This window comes from Anabas testudineus, chromosome 11 (assembly GCF_900324465.2).
Source record: "Anabas testudineus chromosome 11, fAnaTes1.2, whole genome shotgun sequence".
Lineage (NCBI taxonomy): Eukaryota > Metazoa > Chordata > Actinopteri > Anabantiformes > Anabantidae > Anabas > Anabas testudineus.
This window is the reverse complement of record NC_046620.1, coordinates 7,767,527-7,788,711: the sequence shown is the minus strand read 5'-3', so window position 1 is coordinate 7,788,711 and position 21,185 is coordinate 7,767,527. Positions and strand designations below refer to the sequence as shown.

Here is a 21,185-nt window from a genome sequence, read left to right as displayed (position 1 = left end):
GGTCAGCTGCTGACCTGTCATTTTCTACACCACGGGGAATAAAACTAATTACACACAACCAGCTTCTCTGTAACAACCGTGGTTAGAGGATCTGACACCTACAAGCCCATACACAGACACATCGAGCATGCATTTACCAACTAAAACCCTGAGATTCAAAGACGTGGCGTGCTAATTATCAGTCAAAGTGTGCCGTTTGTGAGCACACGAGGAACTGTCCTATTTATTAGGTTGTTAATCAGCTGGATAACCTGCAGCTTTGCTCTGCTGCGATAAAGCAGCCTTCGCTCCTCACTTTTCACTCTGACACACCTTCATAGTCTCTCCCACTCTGCCCGCAGAGACGTAAAGACAAGGACACAAGTATAAGTAAGAAACTAAAACAGGACGTCCTTTCACCTGAACCCCCCTTTGAAGCAATGTGCATTTCTGATGAGGACAGCTGGATCTGCTTTGTTCTTTGTGCAGCAACTTCTGATTTTCTCGCTCACATCTGCACTAGAAGCTGTGTACATATGGAAGGGGGTGTAGTGTCAAACAGGTAATCAAAAGAAATATTTATGTGGGCTTGGTACTCGCTACAGCCTTGTAGATTGTACTAGATTTCATCATTATTATAATTATTTACACCTGGAAGTTAAATGCAATCTCTATCTGATTCTGTAATATGCACTGACATGCAGAATGCATTAGGACTGCAATGTGATTGGATCAGTCTGACCACCATCTCACATCATGTGTGAAGTAATATGAACAAAGCAATGAGGAGAAACTAACATGTTCCAGCTCATGTTTGTCCTTCTACTACATCAACTTCAAAATAAAAGCCCCAACTAAGCAGTATAACAGTAACAGAGTAACAGTATAAAAGGCCTGTGTGTTTATTCGGTTTCAAATAAACACCCAGATGAACTCCAGCCCTGTTTTTGTAATAAATCTGGTTACACCTTTTCTGCCAAAGCAGTCTGTTATCAGATGAGGGTGAGCCTCTGCCACTGGCTGCCTCTACACCACAGTAGATGCGATAATGATCTGAGAGGCAGACAGCGCAGCTCAGGGAAGGATTAGACCACAGCAATGGGTGCAGTAATAACATCTGCTGCCGTGGAAATCTCCCACAATCACCAAACAGGAACAAAATGCCCGCTCAGCTCCACAGGGCAGATGGAAAAGGGAGATAGATCTTCTCCTCCTTCCTTGCTTATCCAATTTTCTCATGTTTTGATGGCTTTTCTCATCATGGCTGAACATAAGAGTAATTACACTTTTCCCACGCTCCAGCTGTGCAGCGGTTTTGAAGTGGAGAAGCTCTACATGTTGGATAAGCGAGCCTGTAGTGTTTAACTATTTAAAAATAGTTTAAAAAGACATAAAACAGCATAGGAACGAAAATCGGGAGCTGTCCTTTTCATTTTATTTTGATTGAAGGTGAAACTACTTTAGAGCCACAGAAGACGCTCAGGGATGTGTGTGGTTGTGTAGGCGGTGACTCACCAGCACCTCCTGGCCTCCTCCTGCTCTTTCCACACTCAGGTGCTCATCTGAGCCCCTAAGCTTCCTCACCTGAAACCAAACACACACATAGATTAGATTTAATTAACCTGAATAAATTGGTGATGGAAAAAAAGCAGATGCTTCTGGGCAAAGCAAGAGAGACGGAGCTGAAGGGTTTTATGAGTTAAGAAATTAGTTTTATAGCACTCAGATATTGATGAGGCAAAACTTTACTAGAGTTTGAAGACTTCCTATTTTTACTGCTTTTTTCTATTAATATTCTCACATATTTCCTGTGACTGTGTGGTATTCATACTTCTTTATAATCTTGTGAGAGTGACAGTAAATATGTTATCATACAAGCTGGCGGGCAGCAGGAAACTAGCCGTGAATCACCAGTTTTAAAGTAGTTCGTTTGTAAAATGTCAGCAACATCAGCTTGTTCATTCACAGCTGCAGCAAAGACCAGTTTAAAAACAAGTTTCACAAAGTAAACTTTAACAGCAAAAGTTTGCCAAAGAAATAATAAAGTTTGGATTATTTCTCTCCTTCATGCGCTGCCGAATCCCACATTGTCACGGCCTGCAGTGGCGCTCCAGAAGAGCTCTATAACAACCTCATTCTCCACTGGATCAGGCGAACGGAGAGCCACCCCACAGAGATACAGTTAGCACACATGCACTGACTAATCCCTTAAAGTTCACATTCAAAGCAAAAAATGAATATGCCCAAATATTAATCCATGAAACCCATTTGAAAAATTGTTGTTGATAAAGGTAGTTCCTACTACACCCAACACACAGTTTCTATAAGCTTCTGCAATGTCACAACATTAATCCCCATTCAGAGTTGCAGCATTAATGTTTCTCCAAGATCTTGTATTGATGATGGGAGAGTTAGACCCCCAGATCATAGCACTGCCCTCACAGGCTTGTACAGTAGGCACTAGGCATGATAGGTGCATCACTTCACCTGCCTCTCTTTATACCCTGATGCACCCATCACTCTGGAACAGGATAAATCTGGACTCATCAGACCACATGACCTTCTTCCATCTTTATGCTCCCTAACAAATTAAAGCCTTTTTTTCAGATTTTTTTTGTAAAGTATAAATAAAGTCTCCAATTAGTAAACACTTAAAATTTTAACTAAGCTACATTTTAACTTAAGAAGAGCTCTAGAGAGTATCAGTTCAAGACTTCATTAAGAAAACAGGTCATTCTAGAAGGCCAATGACTGGACGAGGTCTGACGACATCTGGAAAGGAAGCGGGAGTGATATAAAAAAAAATCCCCTACTTTAAACTCTAGAGGATGATGCCCTTTAAAATGGAAAATGTCATTTGAAAAAATCTGTTGCACTTGCTAAAAGCCAGCGAACTAAAAGCAGAAAAGAATGAAAGAGGGGAGGTCAGGGCTTTTTGGGACTCCACAGAGGGTTTTCACCTGCTTTGTGCACAGACTGGCAAACTGTTGAACTCATGAACCTGACCTACGTTTACTCAAATGAGAAACTCACACAGTCACTTTTATAAACAAACACACCAGAGGACAGGAGTTTCCAAGGGAAATGTCATCTTTCTGCTCACTTGTTTTCCAGAACAATACACGCTAAGAGGCTGGACCAGGGTCATGTTTACACGGTAACACTGTTACAGTGTGTGTTTTACCTTGGCACTGCTGTCAGAGTGACGTCTGGCACAGGCCTGAAGCTGACTGATCCAAAACTGCTGCTCCTTGGCGTCAGAGGCTGCAGAGAGAAAACAATAAAAGTGATGGCTTTAAAGTGTGTATATATATATATAAGTGTATACATGCACACACAGCATATTTAGGGCAGGAGGTTGGTGGTTTCTTAACTTTTTGTTATGAAATGATTTGATTAGTCGATAAAACATATCAAACTGTAAAAACAACAAGTATGCAGTTTCCTGCTTTGCAAAATGACTAATAGTGTTTTTTAATTAACTTTTGACTGCCTGGACCTGCAAAAGAGGTTTAACTAAAAGGTTTAACAAAGATGATCAGGGCTGTACATAAGCATAACCTGCAGGACATTAATTTAATGCCAATCTATCATTCAATCGGCTGGCTGTCTTTACAGCCATTTGATCCTGTTACCCTGTGAACGAGGTCCTGAGGGCTGATATGACCAAATCTCTCCATTGTGCTAAATTCCTTCAGTGTTCAAGAAACAGTGGCAATTCATTTGGACAATTTGTGAGCAGCACAGGAAGCTTGATACTCTCTGCATGCTTGTGGTTTTCCCCTTGGCACAGTGACAGTCCAAACACAAATACCCAGATAAAGCACAGGCTTGCTGACTAACACAGTAAGCTGCAGAGGTCCGGTTGAAGGAGACGCTGACTGTCGACTCCCTCCAGGTCAGATTAGAAAATGATATCAATCTGATCCCATTTCACTGACTAATTATAAGAGAAACGTTTCTTCAATGGGTCTGATAACATGGGTTTACACTGTAGGTCAAATGCAACACACGTTTACTTGAATGGTGTTTATATTTCCTTTTTGTAACTAGAGGCCTAACATTTTTTAAAACTTACTAGTTTTCACTACAAGTGAATTTTCAGTACATGAATGTATGAAGACATCCCAAAGCGAACTTCTGTCAGTAGTTCCTCTTTGTAATGTACCAATGTATGTACAGACGTATGTCCATAATTTAAGAAATCCTAAATTATGACAACTGTAAGGCAAGTTCAGTAATTAAAAAAGGTTATTATGGATATGAATTATGGAGTAAATACAGTGCACAAACGATTTAAAGGTGTTTTAAGATTTACAAATGTAAACAAGGTTTTGTGCAGTGCAAAGAAATTTTGTGACTAAATATTTATGAAAATCTAAATTCACATTTGTATTTTTTGTGGCACAAAGTGAACTCAAGAAAGACGACATCAGTAAAAATAACAATGAAAAGAGCATTTCTGGGCTCCGGCATGCTTCAGGCAGCTGGTGTAAGCAGTAGCAGAGCAAAACTGGAGTGGGAAACACAGTATGTGGAAATCTAGAGAGGAAATTTCAAAAATCAAATCAAATCAAATCCATTTTTAGACCAAATATTACAAATCACAGCCTTACCTCATCAAACAGAGTTCTCCATCAATGTTTTCACAAAATTTCCCTTTTCACAAATCCCTCAATCATGTAGCTTTTTAAATTCAAAATTTAAAATTCATCTTTTCCAATTTTTTCTCTCCCAATATATCAATGTTGTTGTTGTTGTTCTGAGTATTTCCCAGATTTGAAATCTAATCACACTACTTGGAGCACATTAGGATCACCCTGGTAGTGTTGGTGTCATTCATTAAATAATAGAATTAATAGCAGAAAATCAGAAGTTAAGAAGACGCTGACAGGGAAGATACTGTATGTGGACTAATATTTATTCATCACATCAGTAATTTATGTTGTATAAGTTTGTTGGAAACACGTGGGAACAAAGAAGAGAAAAGGACTCATTAATTTGTCTGACATCATTTAAAATCCCCTCTCTAACGGAGCTATCAGGTAAAGTTGTGTTCATCAATATGTGGAACTTAACAAAACAGGAAATCTGCCAATTACACCTGCTCTACGCAGCCAGGTGTGTGAAGGTGTGAAATACTGTAGTCAGAGTTTAACCTTCTCTCTCAAGCCGTCTTCTTAGATTTATCACAACGTCTGTCATGTTGAATGTTGAATACGTTGAATGTATAAATGCTTTCGAGGAGTTTCTATCCAAACAGCTGCCACATTATGTTCAGGAATTTGTTAACCTCGTGTCATTTATCCTGATTCTTCTGCAGCACAGTGAACTCTATAGTCCACATTCTTGTTAAAAATAAGTCCAAATTAAATTTGGCTCTGGTTGTCAGACATTTCAGCTCCCTGAGTTCAATCCTCAGAAAAATGTGAAAATGAATACAGTGCTCTCTCTTTCAGTGACTGGATAACAAAGGACGATACATTCACTAGGTTTATAAGCAAATGCATTATCACCAATATGAAACTTAATCTTTTTTATTTTTCTACAAAAAGTGTTTTTTTTTGACATGCTGCAGGAGGATGCTTCAGGGTGGGGAGAATTCAATTTGCACTTGTCAATCACCGGTAATGCCGACATCTGCCTCCACACCTATAAAAGGCATCTTCAAGTGAAGAACCAGCTCAGAAGAAATGAGACGTTCACTGAATCTCTTGATAGAGGCAGCGTTTGCGGCTCCCACTGGGAGTGGCTGCTCGCCTCTCTGGGGAGAACAGAGTATTCATACAGAAACACCTGTACCAGGCTTCTTTCTCGTTGGCATCATCCACAGAATTCACTCTCTCAAAAAGGGAGCACTTACCTAGAGACTGAGCGATGATATTTTTGTCTAATGTACAAAAGCCTAGCTGTGATTGAAGATAATTAGTTGTCTGTGTTGAGCAGAGAAGCATCAGTGTGCGGCTATGTTAATATGCACCTGTTCATATGCAGACACAAGCAATTTACACACTACTTAGCTAAGAGCACGATGTGTTGTTCTTATTCAGGGAGAATATTATGATACAGAATAAATTCAAAGCTGTTTTTGTGTTACAAGAGACTTGAAGGTGACAAGCTGACAAAATGAGAAACTGGCCCATCTGCTCATTTAAAATGAGCAATAACAGACACCCATTATCAGCCTGTGTGTGTGTTATTTAAATGTCAATATCTTTCCCAAAGGGATGGATAAACGATATCTGAATACGACTGAACAAGTGGGAGACAGAGAGACGGAGAGAGAGAAAGAACCTCCCTACACTTTTGATCATAGCACCATCATCGTCATCTAATTACATGCTTTTTAATTAAAGCATTGTGGAAGATGTTATTGGCTGTGATAATGGTTAGTCTGAGGATTAATGCTTGGACCAGCAGTTAGATTTGATTAAAGTGCAGGAAGATGCCATGAGTGGAGCACGTTAAACATATATTTCAAGCAACTGAACGGGAGGACGGGCACTAAGAGGGGTTAGAAGAGCCAGCAAATTCTGTGAGCAGCCTTTTCTCATTGAAACTACACAGTGAAGTTCGACACCTGTGATTATTCACGCCAAAGCAGTAACGCTATTTTATATGCAATAAGAAAATGTTGCGATCAGAGATTTAATCTCAGGTTTAATGGTTTTTATTCTCTCATGATTAGGCTGCTGCACCTTAGTATGCCGGTAATTTTATTCCTCTACAAAGTCTAGCAAAGGGGACTTAAATGTGCCGTTTAAGCAGATTATGTGTGCATTTTATGCTATAACAAGGAAAACACTTACACATTGTCTATACAGAAACACGGCTTCTTCCGTGATGCATGTGTGTCTACACAGGAGGCGTTTGGGTTTAGTATAAAGTGTAGGCCACTTATGATTTGAAAGGGGTCAGAGCGCACTGCACAATCACTGTAGTAACATGCAGGAAAAGACCCGGATGCGTGAATATAGAGATTTTTCAGGCCACATTACACCTAAACCATGCTGGATGTGTCACCATTTGTTCCAACTACTAACAATCCCAACTGTTTTTCACTGTTGAAGAAAACGTGGATTTGGAGTTTGTAGTTTCCACATATCTCTACCTGCTTTCACCACCAACATGAACAGATCAAGTCACGTTTGTCAGAAAACTACTGAGTGGTGATTCCCATGCCACAGGAAATGCAGCTGAAATCTGAAACTACAGGACAAAAAACCAGTCCAGTGTCTGATCCGTCCAATATGGTGGCCAACAAAAAGTAGCACAAGCAACCAAGCTGACATGCAGAATGTGCAGACAAATACACCGATACAGAAATATAAGAGTGTCTATGCTGTGGGAGATGTGCATGCACAGCTGAAAAATGAGGAGTGAGAGGACGGAAGGGCAACATGTGCAAATGTAATGTCGCTACTGATTCATATAATTGATAAGTTAATTGAGAGAGTGAGCGCATAGCTCAAGATATATTGTACTATATCTTCTCCCTTTAAATAAAACTACTTGGGTAAAAACCTAAAGACCAGTGTTTTAATCTATGAATTACATAAAGCATTAAGCTACAGGTTGCAGCCTATAAGCCTAACCTACACTAGCATAAAAACTAAAACTAGTGCTGGACAATGACTCTAACAGTAATAAAACTCAAAACCACCACTACCCCCGTAAAAAAAAACACAACTAACCCTTTGTTTTTGTAATCAAAGCTGTCTCCTGCCTCTAGCACAATATTTTATGTATAACAGTAAGTTTGGAATCAGTTTTATCTGTTAAATCTCTGCAAGATGGTGAAAAAAGTGGAGTCAGAACGTCAAACTGAACCATAAATACCATAAGAAGACGATTTAGAGTAACATGACATGCAACTTTTAGTCAATTTAGTCGAAACTCCACATACAATATAGTCATATGAACTGTATCTCCCTATAGATGTAAAAAAATAATAAAACACTGTGTAAAAGTTGTTTATTTACAGCCAAGGTGTTCCTAGCTGACAGGTAATCACAGGAACCCATACAAAGAGTTTTCTGTGTTTTAGAAGGTCGATATTAAGGTCATAACAAATCATGAGGACATGAGGAGCCTGCATCAAAACACTCGTAAAATATTTAAGTGTTTTAATTATTCTGATGCACAAGAAAGACTGTGTCGGGCATGTTAATCAGCCAGTTGGAGAACTCGGCTGAGCACAACTTGACCCTTTCACTGGCTCCTGGAGACGTCATATGACAAATAGTTTAATTTGCCATCTGAGCATTCAAACCTGATTAAATTCCTGCTGCTCTTCACCTTTGCTCGACAGCAAAACATAAGACCCTTCAGTGTGTCTACAAAAGATAATGAATATTCTCTTTTATATTCTCTGCTTCAGCTAATTACACAGTGCTCCTTTGGTTTTGGGCCAGAAAAGACATCAGGCTGCATTAGATGTCAAATCTCTCCGACAGATCGAGTCAAACACATTAAGATTGTGATTATTTGTGTCTTTATAACAACAGCTCATTTTCTACTTTATCATCTTTGATTGATAGTTAGTTTTGGTGTCTTTATAGTACTAACATCTACTAATAAAAACAGCTAAAAGAAATCGCAAACTGAGGACTACTTAGCTGCCTCAAGATAAATGTAGTCCAGCTATCTCTCCAACAAAAAGACAAATGCAGTGAGGGCACGATAAAACACAGTATAAGTGAAAGTGATCACTAAAGGACACTATTTAGTGGCCGTTCAGTCAATGAATCAAACTGAATGTGCAAAGTTAAAGGAGGAATAGCAGCCTATGCATCAGCTCAATAGTCTACATGTCCAATATCTTTTCACCCCAGTTAACAATTGGTAAACTTGTTTGACCTCCTTTTGTGAAAAGGCATCAACCACAGAATAATGGTGGCATTTAAAGCTTTGGACACATCTATGAGATGATAAGCAGCTCACAAGCTAAAACTGAAAAGCTCGAAAGTTATTCCACATTGAACCTTGAAGTTACTCTTTTTCCCACCAAGGTTGTATTTTCAGGGGTTCCTATGGTAACCATATCTGAGCGTATCAGATCTTAATCACCGACTGCTGAGGACACACATAAGCCACTATTCCCCCTGCTGCTGAAGCTGTTGGTGGAATAGTTGGAGACTGTGACACCAGCTAAAGCCTTGAGTTCGTCATCACTACATTTTCCCCCTCTTGCAATTACTTTCTTCATAATTTACAAACTTTAAAATAGAAATACTTCTGCGCATTAGCCGCTCATCACCTCTCCCCCTCTGTGAGATCCTTGTTTCCTCTTAGCTCAATACACATGGATCACTGAGTTATTCAAGGTATAGAGGCCGGGTTACTGATATCCAGAGTGTAAGGGGGCATTCCAGCAGTTCAAGTGGAGCAACCCTGAAAAGGAGTCTGCCTCGCTTCAGTGGATGCAGGTCACTAAAAGAAAAAGCCTTCAGAGCAGTAACCAATAACAGGCTCTTTGTCTGGCACTGGGTCTTAAAGAGATAATTCACTTTGGTGCAGATTTATAGTTGATTTTTTTGGTAGAATTTATACTTGGATATAGATTTAAACTAAAATTAGAGCACGAGTTGCAACTTTAAATTAAAGAGGGCAGCTGCAGACTCACTAACAATTCTTTGTGGTTTCATCACTAACCCCTTTATTTAAACACAGCTACTGGATCCATTGTTCATTTTGCACATACATATCGATCATAACGGCGCCAAAATGAAAACACTGCAGCTAATTCTTGTGAGTGCTCTTCATAACCTGATGTCCATCACGTTCACAAATACTAGACGGAAAAAATAAATTCACTCCAGCATGCACACTGCACTGCACAGTCTCCAACATAAAACACTCCCCGATCATTTGTACTTTGCCATATTCAGCCAGCATGACGTCATACCTCTGAGTTTGTACAGCTCTCCATTGACAGAGTTTACAACAAACATGTGAGGAGCCTCATCGCTTGGAGTTACCAAGGCGCCGATCAGGGGTAGGGACCCGCGGGGCTTCTGGCTCTTCCCCTGCTCGTTGACAAAGTACTGCAGCTGTCCCAGCTCCGGATCTAACACAAAGTACCTGCATGGAAGGAAAACAGAAACATAGAGAAGGAAGTTAGGAAAGTAATGAGCCAGACAGAACGAAGGGGGAGAGGAAAATAGAAGACATTACTGTTATCATCATTTTGTTTTATACTCTCATTTTCTTGTTCACTGGTAAAACCTTTTATACTCCCCGTATATAAAGATTTCAGAAAGCCGGCGAGCGTAGGAAAATGAGAGATGAGGCCACAGAGAGCTGCCGTAAAAACACACAACAACCTTAAATGTCTCAACTCTTCATGCAACAAAGTCTGCAGGATTATTTACCACAGCTCTCTTCACAGAAGATTTGTTAAAAACACACCCCCTCTGTGCATATTAAGTCCCGCTTTCACCAACATCAAGCGGCGAGCTCAATTCGTAATTACTCAAGGTAGCGATTAGTGTGGTCATCTTGAGAAGAACCCACAGCCCGAGGCATGGAAATAAAACCCCATACACTCCTCTTTGTGATTAATGAATCACATTCAGTCACTCTGTAATTGAATCTCTGCCCCACTCATCACTGGCTGAGAGAATCAAAATCAACCAGACATATAACCTCACACACACACACACACACACACACACACACACACACACACACACACACACACACACACACACACACACACACACACACACACACAGGCAGACAGATTTCATTTCCTGTAGACAGAAGGGATTCTGTATGACATTCAAGAAACCAGGTTGTCTGCCCTGATCATTGCTTTGTTCCAGTGCTGCAGTTGAACACAGGTCACACAGTGGCACTGGGTGGCTTTGGCTGACCTTTCCATGTTTGTGTGCAGTAGCCTGAGGTAACAGCAGTTGTCTTTGTCCAAGTCTTTGGTTCAGCACAATCGCGTTAACAATCAATGTTTTCTTTCCATCCGCGATTGATCGGACCTTTAGCAAGAAGCTCCGTGCTCAGCAGAGACACAGCTATTGTTTCTTTATAACACAACATCATGGTTTTAGATGATGATTTAGACATTGTGAGATCTCACCTGTCTACTCCAGTATCTCATTCTGCACTCACACTACACAGACTTGTTTTCAACTGTAATACAGCATCCACTGCATCAGATATGTGTGATGTTTGGGTTTTACAAATCCACGGACAGACCAACATGTCAGTTTATCTGCAAAATATTTTCTCATTTAATTGATTAAAAATTGTAAAAATGTACATTACCATTCCCGAAAGCCTGAGGAGACATATTCCAGAACTGCAATTAACATATTTTATGATTGATCAATCTGCCAATTACCTGCTGAATTAACTGATTAATCATTTGTCTATAAAATGTCAGAAGATAATGAAAAATGCCCTCTACAATCTATTGGAGTCCAATGTGATGACAGCTAATTTCTTATTTATCTGTTATATGGTCAAACCCAAACACAGCTGCACTAGTGTCAGAAAGAAAAAAGAAAAGCAGCTTCTAGTAACATTAAGTAAGTTCAAACTAGAGACTTTACTTTATTGCTTAAAATGATTGAACAATTGGAACAGACTCGATTATAATCAGTAAATCCATGTGTTAAAGGTACAGACGTTTCCTCCAGGCGGTCCTAAGATATCACATTCTCAATAACCGGACAGGCGAGAGGCCACAGTGACCTTGACCTTGGATTTTTGGCCACTGAAATGAAATCAACTCATCCCTGACTCCAAATGACATTGTGCCAAATGAGTAAGTTTTACCTGAACTTTATTTAGTTTATAAAACAGGCAAATTCTCATAGACAGTCATGGTCCCCATACGTATAACTTTAGAATTTCACCTGTGCTTTGGTTTCTGATCACACCTGCACAACTATCACATTCCCGTCATCCTCAGCAGTATTTTTCAGACGGTGACAATTTATTTTATTACAAGAAATTATCCTGCTCAACATCATCATGTTTTTTAATTTCAAACATGTTAGCATTTTGTTGTCTCTTGGAGCCTAGAGTCAGGAGACGTTTCACATTTTTGACAGGATTATTCAAAAATCTAAATGTTCTGAAAAACTGTTCAAGCACTAGAAACATCATAAAGATGTTATTTATTTTTTAAAAATGCATGAATTAAATACAGTGACTGTGGGACGGACTCCTACTCGTTAGTCTATGAATTTCCCCTCGCAGGGATACAGTGAAGACTGCTGTGAAAACTGATCCCCACTCTCAGTCTTGCTCACTTCCACAATGATCTGGTGATTTATGTCTACTACAGCCAACCGAGGGCCAACCTGCCTGCGTCAGTTTTTATCCAGGCGTCTCTTTTTCTCTCTCACACACATACTGGACTGTATATAAAGTCTTAACGCCTGTTCAGTCAGCACAGCGGAGGCTTTTACAACTGAACCCTCCAGGCACTCTGGCCTTTACAGCTAAACAACAATGCAGACCTTTAACGTGATAGATGGTGCTGGATAACAAACCTTGGACTTTGCATTCAACCTCTCATATCATTGCAGCAATGATATTACCAAACCGGCATGGCTGAGCGCTCTGTAGGCTCAGGATGAACTTTTCACCACTTGAAGCAGCAGGTTACAGCAAACTGAAGGATAGTTTTGAAAGAACAACTATTGGCACTTACTCCACTTGAAAATGCCTATCCTCTTTCAAGTTAACAGGAGTAAATATACTATCAATTTCTGTGAATTCCAAAAAATATTGCTGATAACGGCAACAGCTTTTCCAAAACTAATTCACGTCAAAATTTGCCTCTGATATTAAGCACAAAGAGAAAATGGAACAGAGATACAAAAGTGACCATGAAGAGATAAAAACATAATAGGAACACAAATAAAGAGTAAAGAACATCAGTGATGAGCCACAAGACGGCAATAAAGACAAAATGATTGCAATTACGACTTCACACAGATTAGTTACAGATCGTTTCTTTAAGTCTTCCCAACCACTCTACGGTTTTCACTGTGTTCACTGTGCAAGCCTTAATGTCAGGTTGTGAGTAGCCGATTTATTGTTTTGGTGTGAATAAATGGGTTTCTCTAACCACAGGGATCTATCGAATCCTCGTATTATTCAAATCATTCACCACCATAACAACAACAATAACACTGGAGACAAAAGGGAAACAAAAGAGCTAAGTCAAGCACATTTTCCATTCGGCCATTTCCTAATGGCATTAACATTGATGCTGCAGGAAATAGCTTGTCAGCAGAATTTGGATCCTCCTTTTTTTAGCAATTTGAATTATTTAGAGGGACATCAGAGCAGGAGGAGAGCAGTAAATCACAATATGGGTGATACTTACTGAGTACTAATATAATGTCACAGTATAAGCGTGGTTATGTATGTCAATACTGTATCATCATATACTTTGATGGGGAACTCTTAAACTAGTACCAAGTAATCTTTAAACACTAGGGGGTAACACCGAAACCAACTCAGAAACAAAGGCCCTGAGGCGTCACTTTAGTCCTTGTGGCTAACCTGTTCGCCATGACACACATTTAGCAGACATAGTTCAACATAATCATCCTGTTGGAGGTTTGTTACTGACCATATGACATATTGAACTTTGCTGGTTAAATATAAGTCTTCACCCACTCTTGCCTGACAACTTATTTTATCAGATGCATTAGAAGTAGCTATAAGCTATAAGCAGTAAGCCTGTGAGCGAGAATGCTGTGACAATGGTAAGCAAATGCTGCTTTGTATTTCCTAAACAGGTGCAGAACATATGTTTAGTTGGCACATACCATAGTGTTGTAGTCTTTGAGGTGTATTTAAGTGGCACTTGTGCACAGTTTAGTGTTTCTCTGCCTTTTAACTTGCTGAATGCTTCACTTTCTTGACCAAAGATAAATGGGTTGATTAAATATCTTGAAATGAAATTCCAAAAGGGTAAAAATGTGATGATTGCAAATCACTCCGAACAGAAATGGAAAATAGTAATCAGATTTTTTTTATCCATAATATGCTAAGCTAACACCTTACGTTTTCTTTCACTTCTCTGCCACAGAGGTTTCCACCCAAGCTGCATTTCACCACCTCACTTTGATCAAAGATGCACAGCACTGCTCTCTGCCATCTGCAAAGAAATGATGCATCCTAGATGATGTACTCCCCACCTTGCTGACCGATTAAAAAGACATAAATTTAGAATCTACCCATGTAGCAATTCTCACACCCTCATATTGTGCAGGGACGTGATGGAGAAGGAGACGGAGGGAGCTATAAATGTTTACAATACAGCATGCAAATGTTGAAATATCTCCATATAATGCACTCATTAGGTAGATTCAAATGTAACTAACTAGCTTTTGCTCAGTTCCAGTGGAATAAAGTCTAATATCAGCTGCAAAATGAAAACCTGACCATTTTGTACTGCAGTTTGAAAATAAAGTGTTTTGCCTGAAAGTCTATCGCCACCATCATCACCCTGGAAACGAGCTTTGAGCAGCAATCCCCAGCTAAAAGTCTCGGCTCTGCTTCACCAACAAAATGTTTACACAAATGCTTATAGGTCCTTAAATGTAAACTGCATCACAGCACATTACACATCACAAACTCTTCAGCAGGTGAGTCTTGCATTGCTCGTGTCTTACATGCAACCATTCTTGCATTTGTAATAAAACAACTGATGCTCAGCAGATGTATTTCACAGTCATCACAGGTGTCTCTACCTTGCATATACTGTGTGTGTGTGTGTGTGTGTGTGTGTGTGTGTGTGTGTGTGTGTGTGTGTGTGTGTGTGTGTGTGTGTGTGTGTGTGTGTGTGTGTGTGCAGAACAGGGATAGTAAGATAAACCTTTTATTTGGTCTGGGATCTAGAAGCTGTCTCATGTAGAGTCAACCGATCAGTCCAGAAATAGACTCTCAAGTACAGGTTTTCTGGTAGAACACTAAGTAGATGAGTTCCCACCCACAGCAACGTGAGCATCTGTTCATGTGCCTTTACTGAAGGTAGGATGATAAGGATATTCAGACAGAATATCTTAAACATTTACTTTGGTGAGTAAAACAGAAAAGGTTGCTACAACTGGTCACAGTTGAACAAAGAGGCTGGTGTGAAGACATGAATGGATCTTTGTGGATAACAATATAACACTTTGCCTTAATTATATTTTAAATAACTTTGGCTAACATGCTTCTGGTAATGATTGTTCAATGCTTCCTCCTCTGCTTCTCACCGTTGCTTTGGATCTATCAGTGCTGCAAGTTTTCAGGTTAATCAAATTTCTTGACAGTTTTCAGAAGATCTTCTCAAAGCCTCCAGCAAAAGTTTGCCCTTCTTGTCCTACAATTGAAAATACACTTGTTTTTACATCCATTGTTTGACCCAAGCACCTAGGTTAAGCACTAGGCAGTAAAAACATTGGACATTAGACCTTAGTACTGCTATTTCCGCACTAATCACATGACGCACATTCAGAACTGCAACAGGAGCGACTACAAAACAGTGAATACATTTTTCTGAGAATCTCAAATCTATGGTTTTAGTTTCCTGTGAGAAACATGTTTATGTTAAAAGATGAACAAAGAGACTATTTAAAGACCTCAACCACATGCAGCTCTGAAGTATGAAGAGGTCAGGGTCGGAGTAGGATTGAAGTCAGGTTTCAGGTTAAGCCTCACTACACATGATTGCCTCCATCCAACGACTTCGACATTGTAGCTGTTAGAGCATAGCAAAGCAAAGGTTAATGTAACCATTACCATGTTGTACACTATGCGTGATTACTTGTTTAAATCTAAATCATGTCTTAAATGTTGTTTGTCCTCCGTCCCACTTTATATACAGACACTGAAACTGAACAGTTGCACCAACAATGTCTCATCTCCGCTGTTCTACCCATTATTCAGCATGGTAGGGGCAGCAAATTAGTGCAATAAGCCTTTGTAGAATTGGTGTACCAGTGTGAAAGGGTCCAATATTGCTGTGTTCCAGTCTCTGGGCTAAGTAATTTATTGTATGTACAGTAAATGATCCTCCTGACAAATATAATATGTACTATATGTGCGCGTATAGAAACAAATGCCTTGGATATTATCTCACACACACACACACAGCTCCTACACAACATAGCAGCACCTCACACTGACACATGGCCACCCACACAATGGCAGAATTAGCTCCACTCAGGTCTGCTGCCAAACCCACAATGTGTTCTTCCATGTGACAAATACTGGACCGTGACTGACGACTGTAATTACACCAGCACCAACGTCCACCAGGGTACACAGTCTCTCCACCTTCACATGTTTCTATATTTAAAAGTTGTAGGCACTTCAAGATATTAGCCGTTTGTAAGTCTTGAATATATCCTGGGGAAGGATTAAAAGTCCAGATTCTTCTCTTCTTTCTGTAATTGGTTTAGAAAACAAGTCATTCGCCTCAGGCAACTGTCCCAACCTTTTAATTATAGTTGACATTTTTTTACAATTATATGTCCACATTGTGTAGAAACCTGAAGTATCTTTATTATAGAGTACTCGAAATAATGCGTTTCACTTGTGGGTGTTTTTGCAGGTTATATCTACTGAGAAAAGTTGCTGGAGGTAACTGAAATTAAATGAGGACTTTGTGCATTTCACTGGTTTCTATCATGAAGAGTTTAGAGAATCTGCAGCGTAAATGCAGAAGGAAATCCAGTCCAAAAGAAGCAAAGCTGGGAGCGGGTTAATCATCACTTTGATGAGCCAAAGCAATGAAATCTCACCACAGCAGGAAGAAACGCTTTATAGAAAGACCGCTCCTCTAACTCTTGGGAAACCAGCAACAGCATAATTGTGATGGTTGCTCCGATTATCCAGACAACTTCCTTAATTGGATTTAAGGAATACGTCAAAACCCTCATAATTTTTTTAAGGAAACTAATTCATAATAATATGTGTTGTATGTACATTTGTTGTATTCATGGTTTAAATTTCTAATCCACTTCTCAGTCTTGCTCTCTAGTTGATTTTAAAATGATTCTGCACATAAATCAATATCATTATTGCAACTGGTTCCGTTTTCTTACGTGTGTACTGTGAGGACGTGGCATTTTACTTTTTCAACTTGGTTTCCTACACTCACACAAGCCTAAGGAATTGCATGCAATGTGGAGCAGGTTACACAGGAATTTGGTTTTGTAGGGTAAGGTCAGGATTAAATTACATTTGTACAGAATGTGGATGGATTGAGTGAAAGAGTAAACTACTTTCTTCCTTCAAAAGGACAAAGGGAATTGAATTTCAAACATTAGCATTCAAATGATACACGGTTGTTCTGTCTGTAAGTACTGCTGCTGGGTAAAACCTTGATTGGTTTCCTGATGAGTTAAGAAGCCTGATTACCATTTTCAATAGCAGTCCTACAAGTAAGAGTCTCAGCATTAGTGCCAGTGGGTTAGTACTGTGACAAACGCGGATATTAGAGAAATGTTTGGCTGCATACTAAAAGGCTTCTCAGTTTCAGCCTACATTTTCAGGATGTTTTAGTCAGTAATCACTATCTGTGTCGACACATTTACTCAAGTTACAAGCGAGACCTTTACCTTTAAGCACTTTGAAAGTGAAACAGGACAGGCGGCATCACAAAGAACAAACCTATTCTGCACAAAACTTCCAGCACAGTATATTTGTGTATTCAAATATTTGTGTGGATAAAAGTGACAGACAACTATTCCCACATGACCATCAGACACAGTTTCGACTGTTTCTCATCACTGCTGCCTCACTTTTTCCTCTCTGAAGAGAGCATGTGTGTCTCTGCACAGCGGTATTCCTCTGAGTGTACATCAAGTTGCAGTTCAGTGCATCATCTGCTTGTCAGTTTAATAGGAGAGCAGGGAGCAGACGCTCTTTCTCTCCACCTCTGCTTCCCTTCCCCATCCCTCTCACATACACTGGCTCCCAGCCCAGATCAAACACACAACAGTATCAGCTTCTTTCTTCTCTGCAGCACCACTATAGCAACAATGGGAGACTATAAGTCAGTAATATGAGCACATGTGGCTCACAGCAAAAACACATGTGAGGTAGAGTCTTATTCTTACAGTAAATCTCACAGCACTCAAAGCTCGTCATAAAACACCCCTCAGTATTCAGCTGTGGGTGACTGAGTTGAATGAATCGGACAGGGCACGAAGTGCAGGAGGTACAGTCACACAATAACGCAACGCTGTGATAGTCTGTGCTTCATTATGAGAGAGGCCGCAGGGCTTCAAGAGCGACAGAATATCAGAAAAACACCAAGATATGAGCATAATATCTGTTTAAGGCATTAAAGCAAACAGTTTGTGTTACAGGCAGCACACCGCAGAGAGCAAACATGCACTCAGGCAGTTTATCAGATACACTGAGTTGAAATTAACACCATCTAATACAACAGTGCTCCACTGAATTCTCCATTATGAAGGTGATAATGTGCAGTTTCTGTTGAAACTGTAAAAAGGGCATTGATTTTCCTTCCATGATCATTGTGGAAGCACATCGCTTGTGCTGCTGTTGAACAATACTGCATTATTCAGAGAGGCGTCTCTGTGACTTAGCCTACACTTGGCGATATAAATGTGGATTCAAATCAGACAACACAAACCATTACAAAACATCATCCTGGGCTCTGACCGTTCTGTCACAACAATTTGCTGCACATTTGTCCGTTTCTTCCATTTCCTTCCCATTAAATGGAAGTTTTTTAACATGTACATGAATGTTTTACAGCCCAAACAAGTCCTCCAGATCTTTTCCAGAGCAAGACATCTGGTTCTGGAGGAGCAGGTCAACTAAGACTACAACTTCTGCAGTATGAGGAACCACATGGAAGCATCTACACTGAAAAGATATTTAGAAATAAAAATTAATTTCAATCCAGGAAATATATAACTTTACAGTGATAGAAACTCTGACCGTGATGACCTCAGACCACTTCTAACGGTTGAAATCTCAAAAGATACTGAGAATTAAAACCTAAATATTAACATAAATATATGTGTATTAACATGTGAGAAGTTTAATTTTAGCAGTTTGAGTCATAAATGACTTGAGCAGATGCCAACAGCTGTTCGCTTTAACTAACTCCAGCCTCCAAAACTTCTGAAGTGTTTGGTCAAAATGTTTCTGACAGTAACACAACTACAGATCATGAGATCTGAATTGAATCCAGCACTGCTGGGTTAGATAAATCACATCTGTATCAGTGAAATAGTTCCACAGCAGGCCCACAAGCCTGTGTGAGAGGTTTCTATTTAAACCCCCTCACTCCCCCCTCACTCTGACGTGGTGGTAAAAGTGCAACGTGGACGGGGCAAATAACAACACGAAGCCAGGGAACCGAAAGTGAGTCGTGTCTAACGCCCCCTCTCCTCCTCCTCCTCCTCTCTAACCCCCTGTGCATGCTCTGACCTGTTCTGCCAGCCTTGGATCAGGTTCGTGTATTTGCTCAGGACTCCTTCCAGCTGCCTCTTGCGCGGCTGCTGCTGCAGATTCATGCTGTTTCCCAGCGCTGCTCCCCGGCTGCTGCCTCCTGCTCCGGCTGGGCCGCCCAGGGAGCCGCAGCCGGGGTTGTTGGAGCCGCTCCTCCCGCCGGGCTTCCTCGCCGCTGAGTTCCCACGGTCCGCAGAGGAAGAGTTGGTGTTGTTAGTCCCGGGATGCGGACTGCAGAGCGTCTTGTCCATCCTGTCGACGGGACGGCGGCGAGCGGTGGTAGGAGGAGGAGGAGGAGGAGGAGGAAGAGCGGGGAGGAGGAGGGGACGGGGATGGACCAGAAGCAGCAGCAGCAGCAGCAGGGAAGGTTTCAGCACAGCATGAGGTAAACAGGACGATGTGTGTCTGCAGAACTACAGCAGAGGCGGTGGACATGCACTGGCTGCGCTGCGTCGCTCGGTGCGTAAAAAAGCGGACATCCTGCTCGCTCCTCTGCGGTACGCGGCCGTGTGTGACACTCCGGGTCTCCTCCAGCGTTTTCCTGATAGGAAAGGAGAGCTGGGCGCAGACACTCCCACTCCACTCTGAACCTGCCCCCGGATGTTACAACGCAATCCCATCACACACATCATCAGACCACATAAAAAAAAAAAAAAGAAAAGAAAGAGTAACCCAGAAAAACAGCGCTGCAAATTCCTGCAGGAAAAACCGTGGATGAGTCATGTATTAAGACACTTGAGGAGCAAAACTACAGCAAAACACAATTTGCACCGCCTGTACCGACCAGTTTGCCCAAAGAAAAGCCAATTTCTGCACTGCGCTTTCTGAAAAGTTGTTCAATATTGTTTTCCTATTTGTTTTTTTACTGCTAATTTTTCAGTCCTTTATTTATTAAGGTAAAAACACGCACTATGACTGAGTGCACTGTACATAAGAAGCATCGAAATTAGTTTTCCAATCGAAAACCTTTTCATTAAATCGTTTTTTATTCATATACATACAAATACTTTGACTCCAGCATGAATTGCTTGGGTGGTCAGAGGTCAAAGGTCAAGGTTATTGTCAACTTCCCTCTATCCAGCCGCATTCATGTGTATGCAATATCACTGGAAGACTCTGAGGCTCTTGATAGCTTCTACGTCAACACAGCGAGAACAGATTTGATTTTGGAGCTCAAAAGGTCAAGGGTCAAGGTCAGTATTACCCCATGTCAGTCCCATTGTCATCACTGCTACAGCTCAGAAATACTAAAAAATAAAAGGGGAATTTCTTGTATCTGGCACAAACATCTACTTTGGCTCATGCACAAACTTCTAGCAAGTTTGCACAAACTTCTAGCAAGTTCGTGCACGAGTAGTTAGTAGAATATTGGTTGACAAAACAGGCAACCATGATGTGGTAATCCTAGTTTGTTTTTGTGTCTTGTACAACTTTATTATAATATTTCACATTGACAAACATGTGTGTGTTTCTATAAATGTAAGTAATCCCACATGGGATGGAACAGATGTTTGGCCTGACTCAGAAATAAAAATAAAAGTAACCAAGCAAAACTATCTAGAAGAAGATTATAATGATTACATGAAGACAACCAATAAATATGACAGGATTATAATGAGTGCACCATACAGTGTCAGCAGGAGACAGACCTGGACTACAGGTCTGTGCATGACAGGCAGGCCAGTCATGCACATGCCCTCTGTGTCATGGTGTTGCATCATTGTTCAGCTGAAATATCCACTGAT

The 21,185-nt window shown here is 40.5% G+C and overlaps 1 protein-coding gene across 2 annotated transcripts in view; it reads right to left on the bottom strand.

The window, feature by feature from the left end:
- Positions 1-20,328, bottom strand: part of LOC113155046 (oxysterol-binding protein-related protein 10) — a 48,192-nt gene extending 27,864 nt beyond the window's left edge. Inside the window, exons 1-4 of one of the 2 annotated variants that reach the window (XM_026349525.1) lie at positions 19,420-20,328; positions 9,887-10,062; positions 3,164-3,243; positions 1,495-1,563 (exon numbers count right to left, since the gene is read on the bottom strand). In XM_026349525.1, coding sequence (XP_026205310.1) covers positions 1,495-1,563; positions 3,164-3,243; positions 9,887-10,062; positions 19,420-19,691 — 597 coding nt within the window. In that variant the 5' untranslated portion in view covers positions 19,692-20,328. The remainder of the gene's footprint in view (positions 1-1,494; positions 1,564-3,163; positions 3,244-9,886; positions 10,063-19,419) is intronic. The other variant, XM_026349524.1, reaches the window with a different exon arrangement.
- Between the last annotated feature and the right edge of the window lie 857 nt (positions 20,329-21,185).